At 42.9% G+C, this 14,921-nt stretch overlaps 1 protein-coding gene across 1 annotated transcript; it reads left to right on the top strand.

Annotated features, from left to right (window-relative positions):
• The first annotated feature begins 4,936 nt into the window (after positions 1-4,936).
• Positions 4,937-13,869, top strand: KCNG4 (potassium voltage-gated channel modifier subfamily G member 4). The gene is made up of 2 exons (XM_007435228.2): positions 4,937-5,680; positions 13,062-13,869. Exons 1-2 carry the CDS (start codon positions 4,937-4,939, stop codon positions 13,842-13,844), a joined length of 1,527 nt encoding a protein of 508 aa, XP_007435290.1. The 3' UTR covers positions 13,845-13,869.
• The last annotated feature ends 1,052 nt before the right edge of the window (positions 13,870-14,921 follow it).

Below are 14,921 nucleotides of genomic sequence, written 5' to 3'. Positions count from 1 at the left end.
AAGCATTTGGTAGAAGTTACCACGACATCGTTGTACAAAGATGTGTCATTTGCTCAATGATGTCATGATGCGTATGACATCACTTCTGCCCTTTCTCTCTCGCAGACACGTACCACTCTGTTCTAATCTGGAGGAAGCAAAATGACATGTTTTTTATTCTGTTGATCGTAATGTAAAGAAAAGGGGAGGGGAAAAAGAACAAATGCAAAGCAGTTAGGTCATTTTTGGTCTCCATCAGCTCTGCCATAGACACTTAAAGATGTTTCAGTGTCTCCCATCTGGACTGGACAAATGCAGAAAAATGCAGAATACAAAGCATATGGGAAATAGAATTCCGGTACATAATCAGACCTGTTATCCAAGAAATGTTGCCATTCTTATGGAAGCACCCAAGATCCCTTTGGAGAGCCAAAGAAGGTGATCTAGTTTAAAAGGAGCATGACTGTGCAATGTAGAAATGGCTTGGGAATCAAAAAATTATCCATTTTCAGAAATCCAAAAGCTAGCACTAATGTAAGGGCTGGATTTACTGTATAATTGACCCGGGTTTTCTGCATTGGCAATGCAGGCTTGGAACATTTCAGTTGGTAATAGATTCCTGGGGAAGCAATTTTTTTTTTTTAAGATGTAGCCAGGAATGGAGTTCTACGGTGTGCTTTGTGTGTGTGCATGTTGTGTCTGGGAACAATAATGATGGGCAGCATTATTGATGATAAACCCAGGTGCATAAAATGCAAAATTCCTGAAGAAATGCTAGAAATTCAAAATATGCTAGTTCTAAAGAAAATCATTAATATTAAGTAATCCATCGGGTAATGTTATAGCAGAGATTTACCTGTGGGCTATCAAGAGGCAGTTCGGTGCTATATTCAAGCACTTGTGTGGAACACCTGTTTTAATTTGGCCACCAGCAAAATCTTGAAAAAAAATCACTCCAGCAGAGCTAAAGCTCCTAAGACAGTTTGCTGCCTGAGGCAAAGGACCAGATTCCATATGCAGAAACTGATCAGGCGGGTGGCGCATTATTGCCTCAACGCCAGACACTCGGACAGGCCACGTGCCACGGACACCAACTACAGACTCCACTGACCAGGAATATACTGAGGAAAAATCAGGGGATGGAGCCACTGGTGCGGAAGGTGCTGCTCCCCTTTCCCTGGTGGGAGGGCTGGTCTGGCAGGGCGTGGCATCTGAGGAGTCCATGCTAGGAAGGAAGGAAGGAAGGAAGGAAGGAAGGAAGGAAGGAAGGATGGAAGGAAGGAAGGAAAGAGAGGAAGGAGGGAGAAAGGAGAGAGGAAGGGAAGAGAGAGAAGGAAGGAAGGAAGGAAGGAAGGAAGGAAGGAAGGAAGGAAGGAAGGAAGGAAGGAAAGTAGGAGGGGGTTGGTGAAGGAAGGAAAAGAGGGAGGGAGAGAGGAAGGAAGGAAGAAGGAAGGAGAGAGGGGGAAAGAAGGAAGGTGAGAGGAAGGAAGAAGAGATAGAGAAGGGAGGGAGGGAGGTAGGGAGGGAGGGAGGGAAGAAGGAAAGAGAGGAAGGAGTGAGAAAGGAGAGAGGAAGGGAAGGAAGGAAGGAAGGAAGGAAGGAAGGAAGGAAGGAAGGAAGGAAGGAAGGAAAGTAGGAGGAGGTTGGTGAAGGAAGGAAAAGAGGGAGGGAGAGAGGAGGGAAGGAAGAAGGAAGGAGAGAGGGGGAAAGAAGGAAGGTGAGAGGAAGGAAGAAGAGAGAGAGAAGGGAGGGAGGGAGGGAAGGAGAGGAAGGAGGGAGAAAGGAGAGAGGAAGGGAAGGAAGGAAGGAAGGAAGGAAGGAAGGAAGGAAGGAAGGAAGGAAGGAAGGAAAGAGAGGAAGGAGAGAGGAAGGAGAGAGGAAGGGAAGGGAGAGAGAGGAGGGAGGAAGGAAGGAAGGAAAGGAGGGAAGGAGGGAGGGAGGGAAGAAGGAAAGAGAGGAAGGAGGGAGAAAGGAGAGAGGAAGGAAGGAAGGAAGGAAGGAAGGAAGGAAGGAAGGAAGGAAGGAAGGAAGGAAGGAAAGGAGGGAGGGAGGAAGGAAGGAAGGAAGGAAAGAGAGGAAGGAAGGAAGGAAAGAAGGGAAGGAGGGAGGGAGGGAGGGAAGAAGGAAAGAGAGGAAGGAGGGAGAAAGGAGAGAGGGAGGGAGGGAGGAAGGAAGGAAGGAAGGAAGGAAGGAAGGAAGGAAGGAAGGAAGGAAGGAAGGAAGGAAGGATTCTGATGCAGAAGCAATCTTGGCAACAACAGAATATGATGAAAAAAAGTTGGGGGAATTGGATGGAATCTTGGCAACTTGTGTATGTGTGTAATTACAGTACATGCAATAAACACACACACACACATTCTGTCAGGATTCTTAAACATCTGATGCCTTCTTGTCCAAGTGAAGAATTTCTGTACTGAGTGCAAAGTCAAAAACAGCCATGCGAGGATGGCCAGTTCCTTTGAACTAATAGAGTTTTCCAAAATTTGGTCAGCAGTCATAGCTCCAGTTTTATAGACTGGGGGGGGGGGAGACTTTTCTCCTAGCAAAAGGTTGACCCCTTTGATTCCTCTCTGTGGCAATTCTCTCCCACACCCCAGCCCCCTGACCTAGCCACATTTCCCCCATCCTCTGTCAATCTCTTGCAGGATGTTTATGTCTCCCGTGATCTTGAACTTTCACAACTTAAGTGCTGGAATGCGATGGCTCCCGAGGAAAGAAGACAACACACTCTTCCATTTGGGGCACCCCCAAAGTCAAAGAAAAGCCAGGGAACAAAGTCCCTTTCAAAGTGTGAAGGTCTAAAAGAGGAGCATTTAACAAACTGCCTTGGCCAGCCTCACTTCACTCATAAACGGGTGCTTCTCTCTGATCATCCCGCGAGCCGATGAACTGTCGGTTCCCCCTGCAGTGAGCTCCAAGGAGGAACGGCTGGAGGATGCTGGAAAGAGAGGAAGGAGAGAGGATTTCTGAGTCCTTCCCTCCCTTCCTTGCCTTGTGCTGGACCACGCTGACGGTCTCCAGGGAGGATGTCCTCCTCCCCTGGCTCCCTTTGCCTGCAGAAGAAGGACCTCCAGCTCTCTGAAAGCTTCTGCTGGCTACTCCTTTGGAAAAAAAGGAAAGATGCTTGAGTGATAACGTTCAAAGCAAGAGGCAGGTCTCTGACTGCTGCCAAGGGCTGCTTATTCCCCCTGTGGAATCAAGGTGACAGATGTCGCTCGAATCGTCAAGCCCACCCAGCAATGCGACTCCGTCTCCCTCGGAATCTCCTGGTTTTGCTGGAGGGAGAACTAGCCTGCACCCAGCCGGTGTTTAGCGCAGTAAGTAACTTTGTGAAAGTTCGTCTGGGAATGGCTGCTTGCTTGCCGCAGGGCACAAGAGGGACTGAAGGACGCCGGGGTTCTTTTTCAGCTGGGTTATTGTTTGCCAAGTCCCTGGACCCTCAGAAGCCTTGCAGGAGGACAGATGGTCTCAAGATGCATGGAAAAATAGGTTCTGCCTGGAGAAATAGGCAGGTATCCATTCAGCTAGCTATTCCCAATGGTGTTGTTTTACAGCATTGCCCAAACATCCTTTTTGGAAGGGACAAGACAGTGCTTAGGGTCTCCAGGTGTAACATCTTGGGGTAAAATTATACCACGCTACCATACAAGGTTGTTTGGAAGCACTGTGAGACTATGCAAAGGCCAGGGAGTCCTCAAAAACTCTCTCATGCTGCTATTATTAATGGCTGGTATTCAGGTTACTTTTATCAATATTTATATTAAGCCGTCTACAGGGGAATTTGGGGGATGATATGCAAGCTTTCAACTTTCTCCAGTGCTTCTGATGTCCCTCCCAAACTCCCAGCACCTTAGCAATTTCAAAACTTGAGGCTGCTCTGAATTTTCCACGATTAGCCGCAGAGGTTCCCTTTGGTAAGAAGCAAAAGCTTCATCAGTCTGAAATTAAGCAATCCTGACACGCTTTTGTCCATCCCAGGATCTGAAACATGATCAACTTCTTCATTTAGAAAATACGGCTGTGGTTTATGCCCTGGTTGTTATTTTCAAACAAGAACCTGATCACTGTGTCCAAGATAAAAGCATTAACGTGCTAAGTATCCAGCCAAGGATGGACAGCTAAGGATTGTAATCTCCTAAGGCAGAAAAATCACAAGGGTCTTAATTAACCCCTCCTAGATATTTTCATCCCACAGGCAAACCTTTGTCACTGAAATGTTGTCATCTGATTAAACTGATTTGTAACAGGTTTGGGTCAAGCAAGAACAATCCTTCAATGTAACCCTAATTAATTTATAGGATCCAGCTGAGGGCAGTCCCTAACTTAGCTTAAAAAGAATTAGATAAATGCAGGATGGTTTGGTCTAGCAATGGTTAAACATCTCCCATGCACAGGACAGTCTGCCTTGGAATAGTAGGTAATGGGGTCAAACCGTGGAAGAAAATCAATGTTTTCATATACAATGGATGAACCTCAGATGCATTTTGCTGTCCTCTGTTGGACATGGGACACTGGGCCAGATGGACCTTTGGTCTGGTGCAGCTGGGCTGTTTTATTGCCTGCTTTTAATTTAGTTATTATGCTCACACTGAAAATAGTTCCCTCGTGGTCTTCATGTTTTCAAAACAACTAACTGCTGTACACAGAAGGTCTCTTATTCAAGTCCTGGCACCTCCACGTGGAATGGAAAATTCTTTGCCTGAAACTGCAGATTTATTGGCAGTCAGTGCTTATGTTATCACGATGTGTGAGGCAGCTCCCTGTATCCTGAAATAACTTAGATGTTCTCCAAAGCAAAGTTGAAGAATGAAAGAAAACTGGCTTTGAAACCTGGTTGCGTTTGTTTTTCATTTCACAGTGACCTTGATTCTCTCTCTCTTTATTGATCTCCCTCTTTCCATCCCCTTGTCAGCACTGTTCAGATGCTGCTTCAAGTTCTCCATGATAATTCTCAGAGATGCCTATTCTCTCTGGAAGCAGAGAACATGACTACAGCTTTGCTTCCTGCAAATCTTTGAACCATCTGATTCCCATCTCAGGGGTCAAGACTCCGTCTGCCAAAGGGATCCACTACCAAAGGATCCAGAGAATTTACTGCTCAGATCAGTTCCAAAGAGTTGATCTAAAGAAGGAGGTCATGATCAATGTTGGTGGCATCAAATACCTCCTACCTTGGAGCACATTGGATGAGTTCCCATCCTCCAGGCTGAGCAAATTGAAAACATGCAGCAGCTATGAGGAAATCACCCAGATCTGTGATGACTATGATGAAGACACCCATGAATTCTTCTTTGACCGGAACCCGAGTGCGTTTGGGATGATTGTCAGCTTCCTTGCAGCAGGGAAACTGATGCTTCTCCATAACATGTGTGTCTTGTCCTTCCAAGAGGAGTTGAAGTACTGGGGGATTGCAGAGTCAAGGTTAGAGAACTGCTGCTTCCGGAAGCTCTTCCAAAAGGTGGAGGAATTAGCAGAGATGCACAGAGAAGAAGAACTGCAGAGGAGCAAGGTGATGGGCTGTGCCCAGGAGGAGGAGACCAAATTTGGTCGGTTCATGAGCAAGCTGAGGGACATGGTTGAAAACCCACAGTCGGGTCTCCCTGGGAAAATTTTTGCTTGTCTCTCCATTCTGTTTGTGGCAACCACAGCAATAAGCCTTTGTGTCAGCACAATGCCAGACTTAAGAGAAGAAGAAGACAGGGTAAGGAAGTCCTTGTTCTATTGCTATTGCGTAATAAATCAAGGATCAGTGGTCAATTTTCAAAAGATCATTATTAATTAGTAGTAGTATTTATTATCTTACTCATTTTTAGGCAGATATTTCAGAGTTATCTCTTGAGAGCAGTGCTCTCTGTAGCTTTTGCCCTATTCCTGCTCAGCATAGGTCAAAGGTCAGGGTCCTCCCACATATCTGGAGGTGGCCAGATGGGGCAAGCTGGCTTTCGTGTGAGATACACAACTTGAGGCCCCAGCATCTCAGGTAACTCCTCCAAACCTTAGATGGGGCTTTCAGAGTTCTCCCAACAATTGCCATGGAATTATCATTTTTAATGTGATGGAAAGGAAAAGTAATTACATACAGACAGAGTCATCCTATTAACTTTAGTCGGCTTTAATGAACTGTAACTGAAATCCAGTTTAGTTTTTGTTCTTACCTCACTCATTACATTTTGGGACCTGGGCCTAGCTTGTCATTCAAACCTTGGCTAGGAAAAGCATTTTCCTCTATTTGACTACACTTCCTTATTTTACACCACTGGTTTGCCATGTTTAGCTGTGGATAAATGCATTGGGATGGGGAAAGATTGAGCCAGTCCTATTTAATTTCTGTGGGATTGTTATCGGTACTCACTCCCACACTTAAAGAATTGCACACAGAAGGTTCTTCCTTTGTCATTGGGAACACGATGCTGGGAAGACCAGAAGTCAGGCTAGATAACCTCCACATGGTCCCCTCCATTCTTCATAGTTCCTAGATGATTTTTGTAAGGAGTTGAACCAAATAACAACACTAGTTCCCTACCAGAAGCATAATGGTCAGGATATATCTAGATCATCATACCTCATATCTCTGTAAAGTCTGCAAAACTATCTGCAGGGGAAAAGGAGGGGCCTTAGTTAAAAAAAAAAAAAAGAGCAGGGCCCCTCCCATTTGCACAATTGTAGTCCTTGCATTTTGCGTAGGTTAAGGACAGTAAAAACCTCTTTCAAGGTTGTCCAGGTGTCCCCAGAAGCAAAAGGAGAAAATCCTGGTTTACCTTGACATGGACCTGCCCATTGTTGGGCAGGGAACTATCACTTCTTTGCCCCTAAATTTCTACATACCCTTTCATGGAAAGATGTAGAATAAATAGCAGCTTTGAGACCTGGTAAATGCTCTTTAAATTTAAATCATACCCCACCCTCCCAAAAACACTCCGTTGTTACTTTCTTTTCAGGCTGTCTCCTTCACTAGAAAAAGACCTTGAAAGTTGCTATCATTAAGACTAAACCAGCCATTCCCCGTCTATCAGCCTCCACAGAGGCTGCACAGTAACTTCTAATATCTCCTGCCAGTTTAGCAGGGGGTGGTGGGAAAAATGGGCATACTGGCAACAGCCTCAGACAGTCTTGTGCTAGGTCCAATTCTGCCTAAGGAAACAATACCAAGCTCCCTGACTAAACTCTAACTGCCCAGAAAGTTCAAAAGATGGTGAGAACCATGATCTAGAGGAGAGAGAAAGGGAGCTTCAGCAAAGCTCAACCAACTTAGGACCTCTTAAGGCAAACTTCCCTGATCTGGTGTCCTACAAATGGGGCAGGACTACAAGTTCCAGTGTTGCCCAAATGACTAGAAAGTCACTGGCCAATCTGTTCTAACACATCCTTGGAGATAGGTTGGGGAATTCCTTTGTAAGGGTGAAATGGTGTTCATTTAAAAGAAGTGAAATGCTACTATTTAATTCCTGGTCAATGACCATAATAAAGTTTTGACTTGATTTATGTTACTGGTTAGCCATTGGGCATCGTAGATGGAATATCTTATTCCAAGGTGACTAACCTTGTAGACTTCCTATAGCAAAACTTATTTCTCTTTCTGGGACTGCGTTCCTGCTTATGGATTCTGCCTTTGATTAAGATTTACCCGTGGAGGAGGTGGAATCCATAAGCAGGAATGCAGTCCAGAGAGCACATCTTGATTCCAGGTGTACTCAGAGACTCCTTCCCTTTTCATTCCTGTGCATTCTGCAGTCCAACTGTTTTGCACATTTTTGCACACCAGGGGACATGTGAAATTGAAAAAGCCATGAGGCTCTGAGTTGAGGGATTAAGCTTCTAAAGAAGATGCTGAAGGCAACCATGTCAATGGCTGGCCATGGAGGGTAAATGCAGGATGTAGGTGAGCGCCCTGCAATTCCATACCTCGCTTACCTTGGAATCAATTTAGTTGAGCTCAGTGAGACTTGTTTCTGAATGTTGTGCTATCAGTCTCTCATTATCTCTGGGATGAGGCTGTTATTCATTTGAAACATCCTAGCCTTGATGAAGTGCATGCATGTGTAGGCATATTTTAATGATATATGGAGGGAGTAATTAAAACAGCTTTCAAATAAAAATATTGTTTTGTTGGCTCTGAGTTTTACAAGATGAATGTTTCCATTTTTACATATTTTGGCCACCTGTAGAGCAGGAGACACAGTAGATGGATGGATGGATGGATGGATGGATGGATGGATGGATGGATGGATATAACTTTAGCTTTTTTTGGACGCTTCAATCCAAGGCATGTATTATGGACTGAAATCCCCAAATGCCCGGGGCATTTAAAGAAACAGAAAGGATGAAAAGGAGAGTGGATGGAACTGACAATGAAAGTACAATAATGTATCCGGATTATGTTGCTTATTTTTTATATCTAACCATTTTTCTTTGCTTTCTCAGAAGGCAAGAAAGGGGTGGCAAGGAGTGGGAGATTTTCATAGGGAAACGGTGATGGAGAAGAGGGTTATCCTTTCTTTAAGATTGCCAGCTGACCTGAAGCAAAAACAAACAGACAAAACAAAAAATCCAACCAGAAATAACCTGATTTTCCTGTGCTTTTAGCCAGGAGCTGATCTGCACAAATCAGCAGCTGGATCTTTTAACAAGGCAATAAACAGTTTCATTGCTCAATGTTTACAGATCAAGCTCCTATTAAGCAATAAAGAGAAAGACTAGAAAATGGATGGAAAGGTGGTTCAGCCCTGTACCATGGTCCTGAAGAACCTACTATGGTTTGGGTTGAGATAGTGAAACCATCTAATTTCATGTCTGTCTGTCTGTCTGTCATCTCTCTGACACCATTAGAATCTATCTATCTATCTATCTATCTATCTATCTATCTATCTATCTATCTATCTATCTATCTATCTATCTATCCATCCATCCATCCATCCATCCATCCATCCATCCATCTACAGTATCTAAAGCATCTATCTAGTTAGAATAGTAAAATACAAAGGAAAAAATATCTACATTAGGTAGTGATAGTAGAATAAAATGAACAACTACTAAGAATAAATTAAAACATTATGGAAAAACTTCCCATAACACATTCTCCCCTTCCATCTCTTTCTCTAACCCAGTGTTTCTCAACCTTGGCAACTTTCAGATGTGTGGACGTCAACTCCCAGAATTCTGGGAGTTGACGTCCACACATCTGAAAGTTGTCAAGGTTGAGAAACACTGCTCTAACCATTGACCACAACCTAGATATTTATACATGACTCTGAACATTGAGGATTATTGCTAATATGCCCTTCCATCTCTTATTTTTGATTGGTCTCATAACTTTATTCCCTAGAAACCGTATTCCAAATGTCAAAATCTGCCTTGCTGTGTAATGTGTCATATATAAGGGAACCACTCCTCCTTAAATTTGCTTAGGCTTCTATTATGGATATATACTGTCAATTTTGCCATTGGTCCATACTCTCCAAGTTTAGTCTCCCACTCTAATATTGTCAGTAAGGTCCCCTTTTCCACAATTGTGCCAAATTTGTTCTTCCAGCTGTAATGTCATCTTGTAACCAAATCAAGACTTAGTAGCCTGTCTAGGGCCAAACCAAAATCTTGACATGCCAAGTCTTTGGATCTCAATGTGCTGGCATGAAAAAGGCGATGGAATTCTGGATTCGTCTCCCAAAACTGTTAAGAAGAAGAGGGAGATTCACTTAGTACATCTTTTAAAGATGGATATATATATATATTTTAATTGTTTACACTTTTCCTGGTTTTATCCCATCATATCTGCTGAAGGTTCATGAACCTATTCAACTTAAAATAGTTGCATGACACAGTCTAGGCTAAAGGAAATTAAACTTAATGGCTGCGTCTGCATTTAAACCCAGTCTTTCTTTTCATAGTTCAATGCGTTAGCTATTATATCGCATTGCCAATCATATCCTATCAAACTATTTGCATCCTAACCTTTTCTTCCCCCTGCAACAGAAATGAGCTTAAAAGACCTTTTCTTCTTCAGTGTAACTCCCTTTTTAAAACTTTCTAATGCCTTTAAAATCAGATCCCTGCTTTTTTGGGGGGGGGGGCAGGGGGAAGGCAGCTGTATAACCTTTACTGTTAAATGGCATTACTAAATAAAACCTTTCCAGTGATCCATAAAGAACAATTCTTGCTAGAGCTTATGGATTTATCACTCAAGAAAGAGGAGAGATGTTGGTTTACATTTGGTACTGCTACATACTGTGGCTTCTGGCTAATAGGATTTTTTTTTTTTTTAATTTGTCCAGTTCTCACCTTGCACGGCTTGATTTAGCCTGGATTAATTATTCAAATATAACCAGCAATGCAGAAAAATGTGACTCAGCAGTCCTTGTAATATGAATGCAGCTGCAAGAAGCTTCAGCCATTCCAGCTGGTAGTGGTGGGGAGAATTCGGATGTCAAATGCCCAATCATTTATTTATTTAGGCAAAATCTCTAGCAATTTTAAGGCAGGAAGCTATCCACCTTCATTGTACAGTTGATCCATCGGATTTTGATCAATCACATTATTCCCTAGTTAACCAGTCAGAAGATTTGAACTCAAAATGGACTGTCACTCATATGCATTTTATTCTTTGGCCTAAAACCATCACGCCCAGAAACACTCTCTCTCTCTTTATCCTTGACATCTATAACTGTATTTATCTATCCAAATATCACATATATCCAGATACCTTGACTGATCTTGAAAAAGGTAAGGAGGGGCAACCCTGGTTAATCCTTGGTTGGAAGACTGCCAAAGACAGATAGGGTTGTAGATAAACCAGGATATCTGGAAGAAAGCAGTGACAAACCATTCCTGTACGGTTGACAAGAAAACCGCATGTTTGTGTCCATAACTCAACAGGAGTTGAATTTAACTCAAAGGAGGCCTCACCTTTCTTCATATCTGGATCCAAATAGGCAATGGTTTTAGCGGTGTTATCAATATCATGTTTACAGATTGAATGCAGATAAAATAAATTATCCATTCTGAATCAAAGCCATGCATGTCTCGTGATGGTGTGCTTTTCAGAAGTTTCTGCAGATACACAAATAGGGGCTATATTCTCCTGCCATGGTGAGCAGTATGAAGATGCCCTCTCTTCCAAAGTGTCACTGGGCAGATATCACATCACAAAGCAATTTCCCTTGATATGCCAGTTTCAGGGAAAGGATTCTAGACTGAACCACACATGGTGCTTAAAGTCTACACAGATCCAGGTTGAAAGGGACCAGATCACTGTCAAAGACAATCAGATGACACTTGGTACTGGATATAAAGTGTTGCTTTTATGGCCCGCTTATGTATTTATTAAAGCAGATGGGAATAACCATAAGGACAAAGTAGTGGAACAAATGCAAAGTCCAGTTCTGAAACCAGAGTGGGGAAGTTATCAACTTTGCATATTTGTTGGGCAAAATGTGATTTGAGGTCAGGAATTTCTTATTAGCATGCCTTATAGGGTTGGAGATTTCTCTGCTGTGAATAAGAGGAACACACACAGAAAAACAGTGTTGACTCCTTCATCTCCTTATTTGTCGTCATAACCTTCTTCGAAAAAAATCTTTTCCAGATGTGTTAGAGTAGACGTCCTGTCATCCACAGGCTACACAGCTGTTCCATCAATTCTGGAAGGTGTCAGTCTGAGGAAGGTAAAATATATGAGCCACTGGCCCATCTAAGACTTTCGGCTAAACTTCTCCTGCACTGCAGATCTTCTTCCAAGGAATACATTTCCTAAAATTACACAATTAAAAAATGCCAGCAAAACCCAATCTACTTCCTTGCAATAAAATTCTCATGCAGCCATCATCCCTGCATTGCAGTGATTACTTCTTATAAATTTTGTTTCTCTCTTGTCAATTGAGTAGAGCTAGCTAATTTGTGCAGCTTTATTCATTTCATTTTCTTTTTTTTTTCTCCTGTGAATGTGATGAATATTAATTAATTGTTTACAGTAAATTTACAGGGCTTGCAGGGAAGAGGATAACTTTGCTTTGGACACTGGCAAGCTTTATTGCAGGTGGGAAGGTTGTTGTACTGGTGATCTAATCAAATCAACAATAATAATTTTAATGGATGGATGGATGGATGGATGGATGGATGGATGGATGGACGGACAGAAAGGATGGTAGGTAGGTAGGTAAGTAGATAGATAGATAGATAGATAGATAGATAGATAGATAGATAGATAGATAGATAGATAGATGTTATTTTCACAGGGAATGAAGAGTTTTATGAAGTTCTAAATGTAGCAGCTGGTTGGTAGGAGGCTAAACCATGAGATAAAATTATGATACTCACCCACATGGGGTTGTCCCCCAGGGAATCCTGGGATGTGACATTCTGTTAGGACCGAGGGAGATGTTTCACAGGAATCCCCAATATCAACACCAGATGGCTTTCTGCTCAGTTGGTGGTCTTGTTTGGATGTTTTTAGAAATAAGATCTTGAGGCTCTTAATTTTTGCAGAACTGTTCTCTTCTAAAATGGTCAAGATGCTTCGGGGCCATCCAGACAGATACACTGGTACAAAACCTCTAATGGAAAGTTGCCAGTTTGTTTTCTGCTTATAGGGAACCAGATCGTTCATTTGGCATTGCATACTCCCAGTATTAGAACCTCTTACTACTGATCCCTCCTCTTTCTTTAGTTGGGTGAAACAAGGGACTATCATGAGCAAAGGACATACTTTGCTTCCAAGTAGTGATGACTCTTCTCAAAGACAACATCAAGTTCATTACTCTTCATGCCCTGAACTCCTTTAGGAAGGAAATTGTTATTCTGCATCTTGCTGGAAGCGATGGAAATCCTTCAACAGAGAAATCTCCTTCAGCTAAAAGAGTGGCTTATTGAAAAGTAATGAGCTAATATCCATTAATTGTTTTCTTTTTAAAGTAGGGCAGTATTTTCATTGCTGCTAGAATGGTTCTGAGATCCTTGAAGAATATTCAATGAGTTGTGCATTTCAGCCTCTGTTGCATGGTTGGGGTGTCTATGTATGTGTTGGTGTGTAATAAAACTTCAGGATATATACATTATTTTGGCTTTTTCCCCTGCTCCTTTTCTGCATCTAGGGTGAATGTTCCCAAAAGTGCTACTACATCTTCATCATAGAGACCATCTGTGTAGCCTGGTTCTCCCTGGAGTTTTGCCTTCGATTCATCCAAGCAAAGAGCAAATGTCAGTTTTTCAAAGGGCCCTTGAACATTATCGACTTCATGGCCATTTCTCCTTATTACGTCTCCCTCATTGTGCTGGATGACGAATCTGTGGAGAATGACCACCGGCCAAGCGGGAATTTGTATCTGGAGAAGGTGGGTTTGGTGCTACGGGTCTTACGGGCATTGAGGATACTGTACGTCATGCGCCTCGCAAGGCACTCTTTGGGCTTGCAAACATTAGGTCTCACAGTGCGGAGGTGTGCTCGTGAATTTGGCCTCCTGATCCTCTTTCTGTGCGTGGCTGTCACTCTGTTTTCTCCCCTGGTCTACCTTGCAGAGAATGAATCTGGGAAGGTCCTGGAGTTTACCAGCATCCCGGCCTCCTATTGGTGGGCTATCATCTCCATGACTACCGTGGGGTATGGGGACATGGTCCCGAGGAGTGTTCCAGGCCAGATGGTGGCTCTGAGTAGCATTCTCAGCGGGATTCTGATTATGGCTTTTCCAGCTACCTCCATATTCCATACTTTCTCCAGTTCCTACGCGGAGCTGAGGAAACAGCACGGCAGACTGCATTCCCACATCGCAAGAATAAAAAGTGCCAACGTGGTCATCGAAAGAGATACCTTGAACGAGAGTGAAAGCTTTGCTTCAGATGAAAGCGGAACTCCCATCAAGTACATTTACAAGGGATAAGGCCCCCCATGCTGCAGAATGTAGGCTTTAACAACCACCACCACCAATTTGCCAGGCCTCCCAAAGACAATAGATAGTCTCCAGGTTCTTGCAATCCGCCATTCAAATCAACAGCTTAAAAAGCTTTTTTGCTGAGATGAAGCCATGGACGCTTGAGTGGGATCAGGCAGAAATGGACAAGACTGCAGCCCAAAAGGGGGAATGGAAACTATAAAATGCTGCTGATGGTGCTGGGTTAAACATCTAATAGAAATTGGACTGATGGGCCTATCAAGTTGTGGTCCTAAGGTAGCCTTCTGGGTGTAGGACTATAAGTCCCATCATCTCTATTTGACGGGTTAGAGATGATAGAAGTTTTAGTCCAAGCCCTTCAGAGTTTGCCAGAACAAAATGGCTGTACTAAACTGTTACAGATGAATTTCCAACTATAAGACAAGTACCATTGTTGGCCAAGAAGGCAAGAATGAAGCCACCATACCAGGAAGACACTTTGCATCAAAGGCATAGCAAAGCAGGGAGAAAGTGAGGTTGAGAAATTAGAGAAAGGTTGGTAGGGATGAAAAAGTATACAGATATTTGACCAAGGGAACCATAGGCAAACATCTTTAAATTAACATGGAGGAAGGAAAGGTCAGCATCATGGAAAATAAGCAATATATTTTCAAGGACGCAAGACAGAACCAACTAGAGGCAGTGTTTCATACTGCAGGATGAAAAAAATTCAGGAAATAGAGTGACAATTCTTACTTAGAAAAATATGCTCCTTTTCAGAGTTGTTTGAGCACCCCAGAGTCAGAAGAGGAGGGTGGGAAAAGGCTCTGATGAGATCAGACCAAAGGTAGTTAGTCAAAGCCAGTTTCTCTATTCAAGTCTGTGATTGTATCACACACTTAAACAGCTCAGTGAAAAATTTAGTAGCTACTTAGATATGATTCTATGATTTAGCTTTGATTAATTTAGTACCCTATTTAGTACCCAAATTGTGGAAAAACAGCCTCAAATCCAACCAGATACCTCTTAGACAAGGCATAAACCAGAAGGTGAAGAAATAGCTCTCCTAATCATTGTTCATCTTAG

The sequence above is a fragment of the Python bivittatus genome, unplaced genomic scaffold, assembly GCF_059951505.1.
Source record: "Python bivittatus isolate LINGU-HERP-01145 unplaced genomic scaffold, Pbiv_v1 ctg000190_np1212, whole genome shotgun sequence".
NCBI lineage: Eukaryota > Metazoa > Chordata > Lepidosauria > Squamata > Pythonidae > Python > Python bivittatus.
This window is presented reverse-complemented; position numbering and strand designations above follow the sequence as displayed.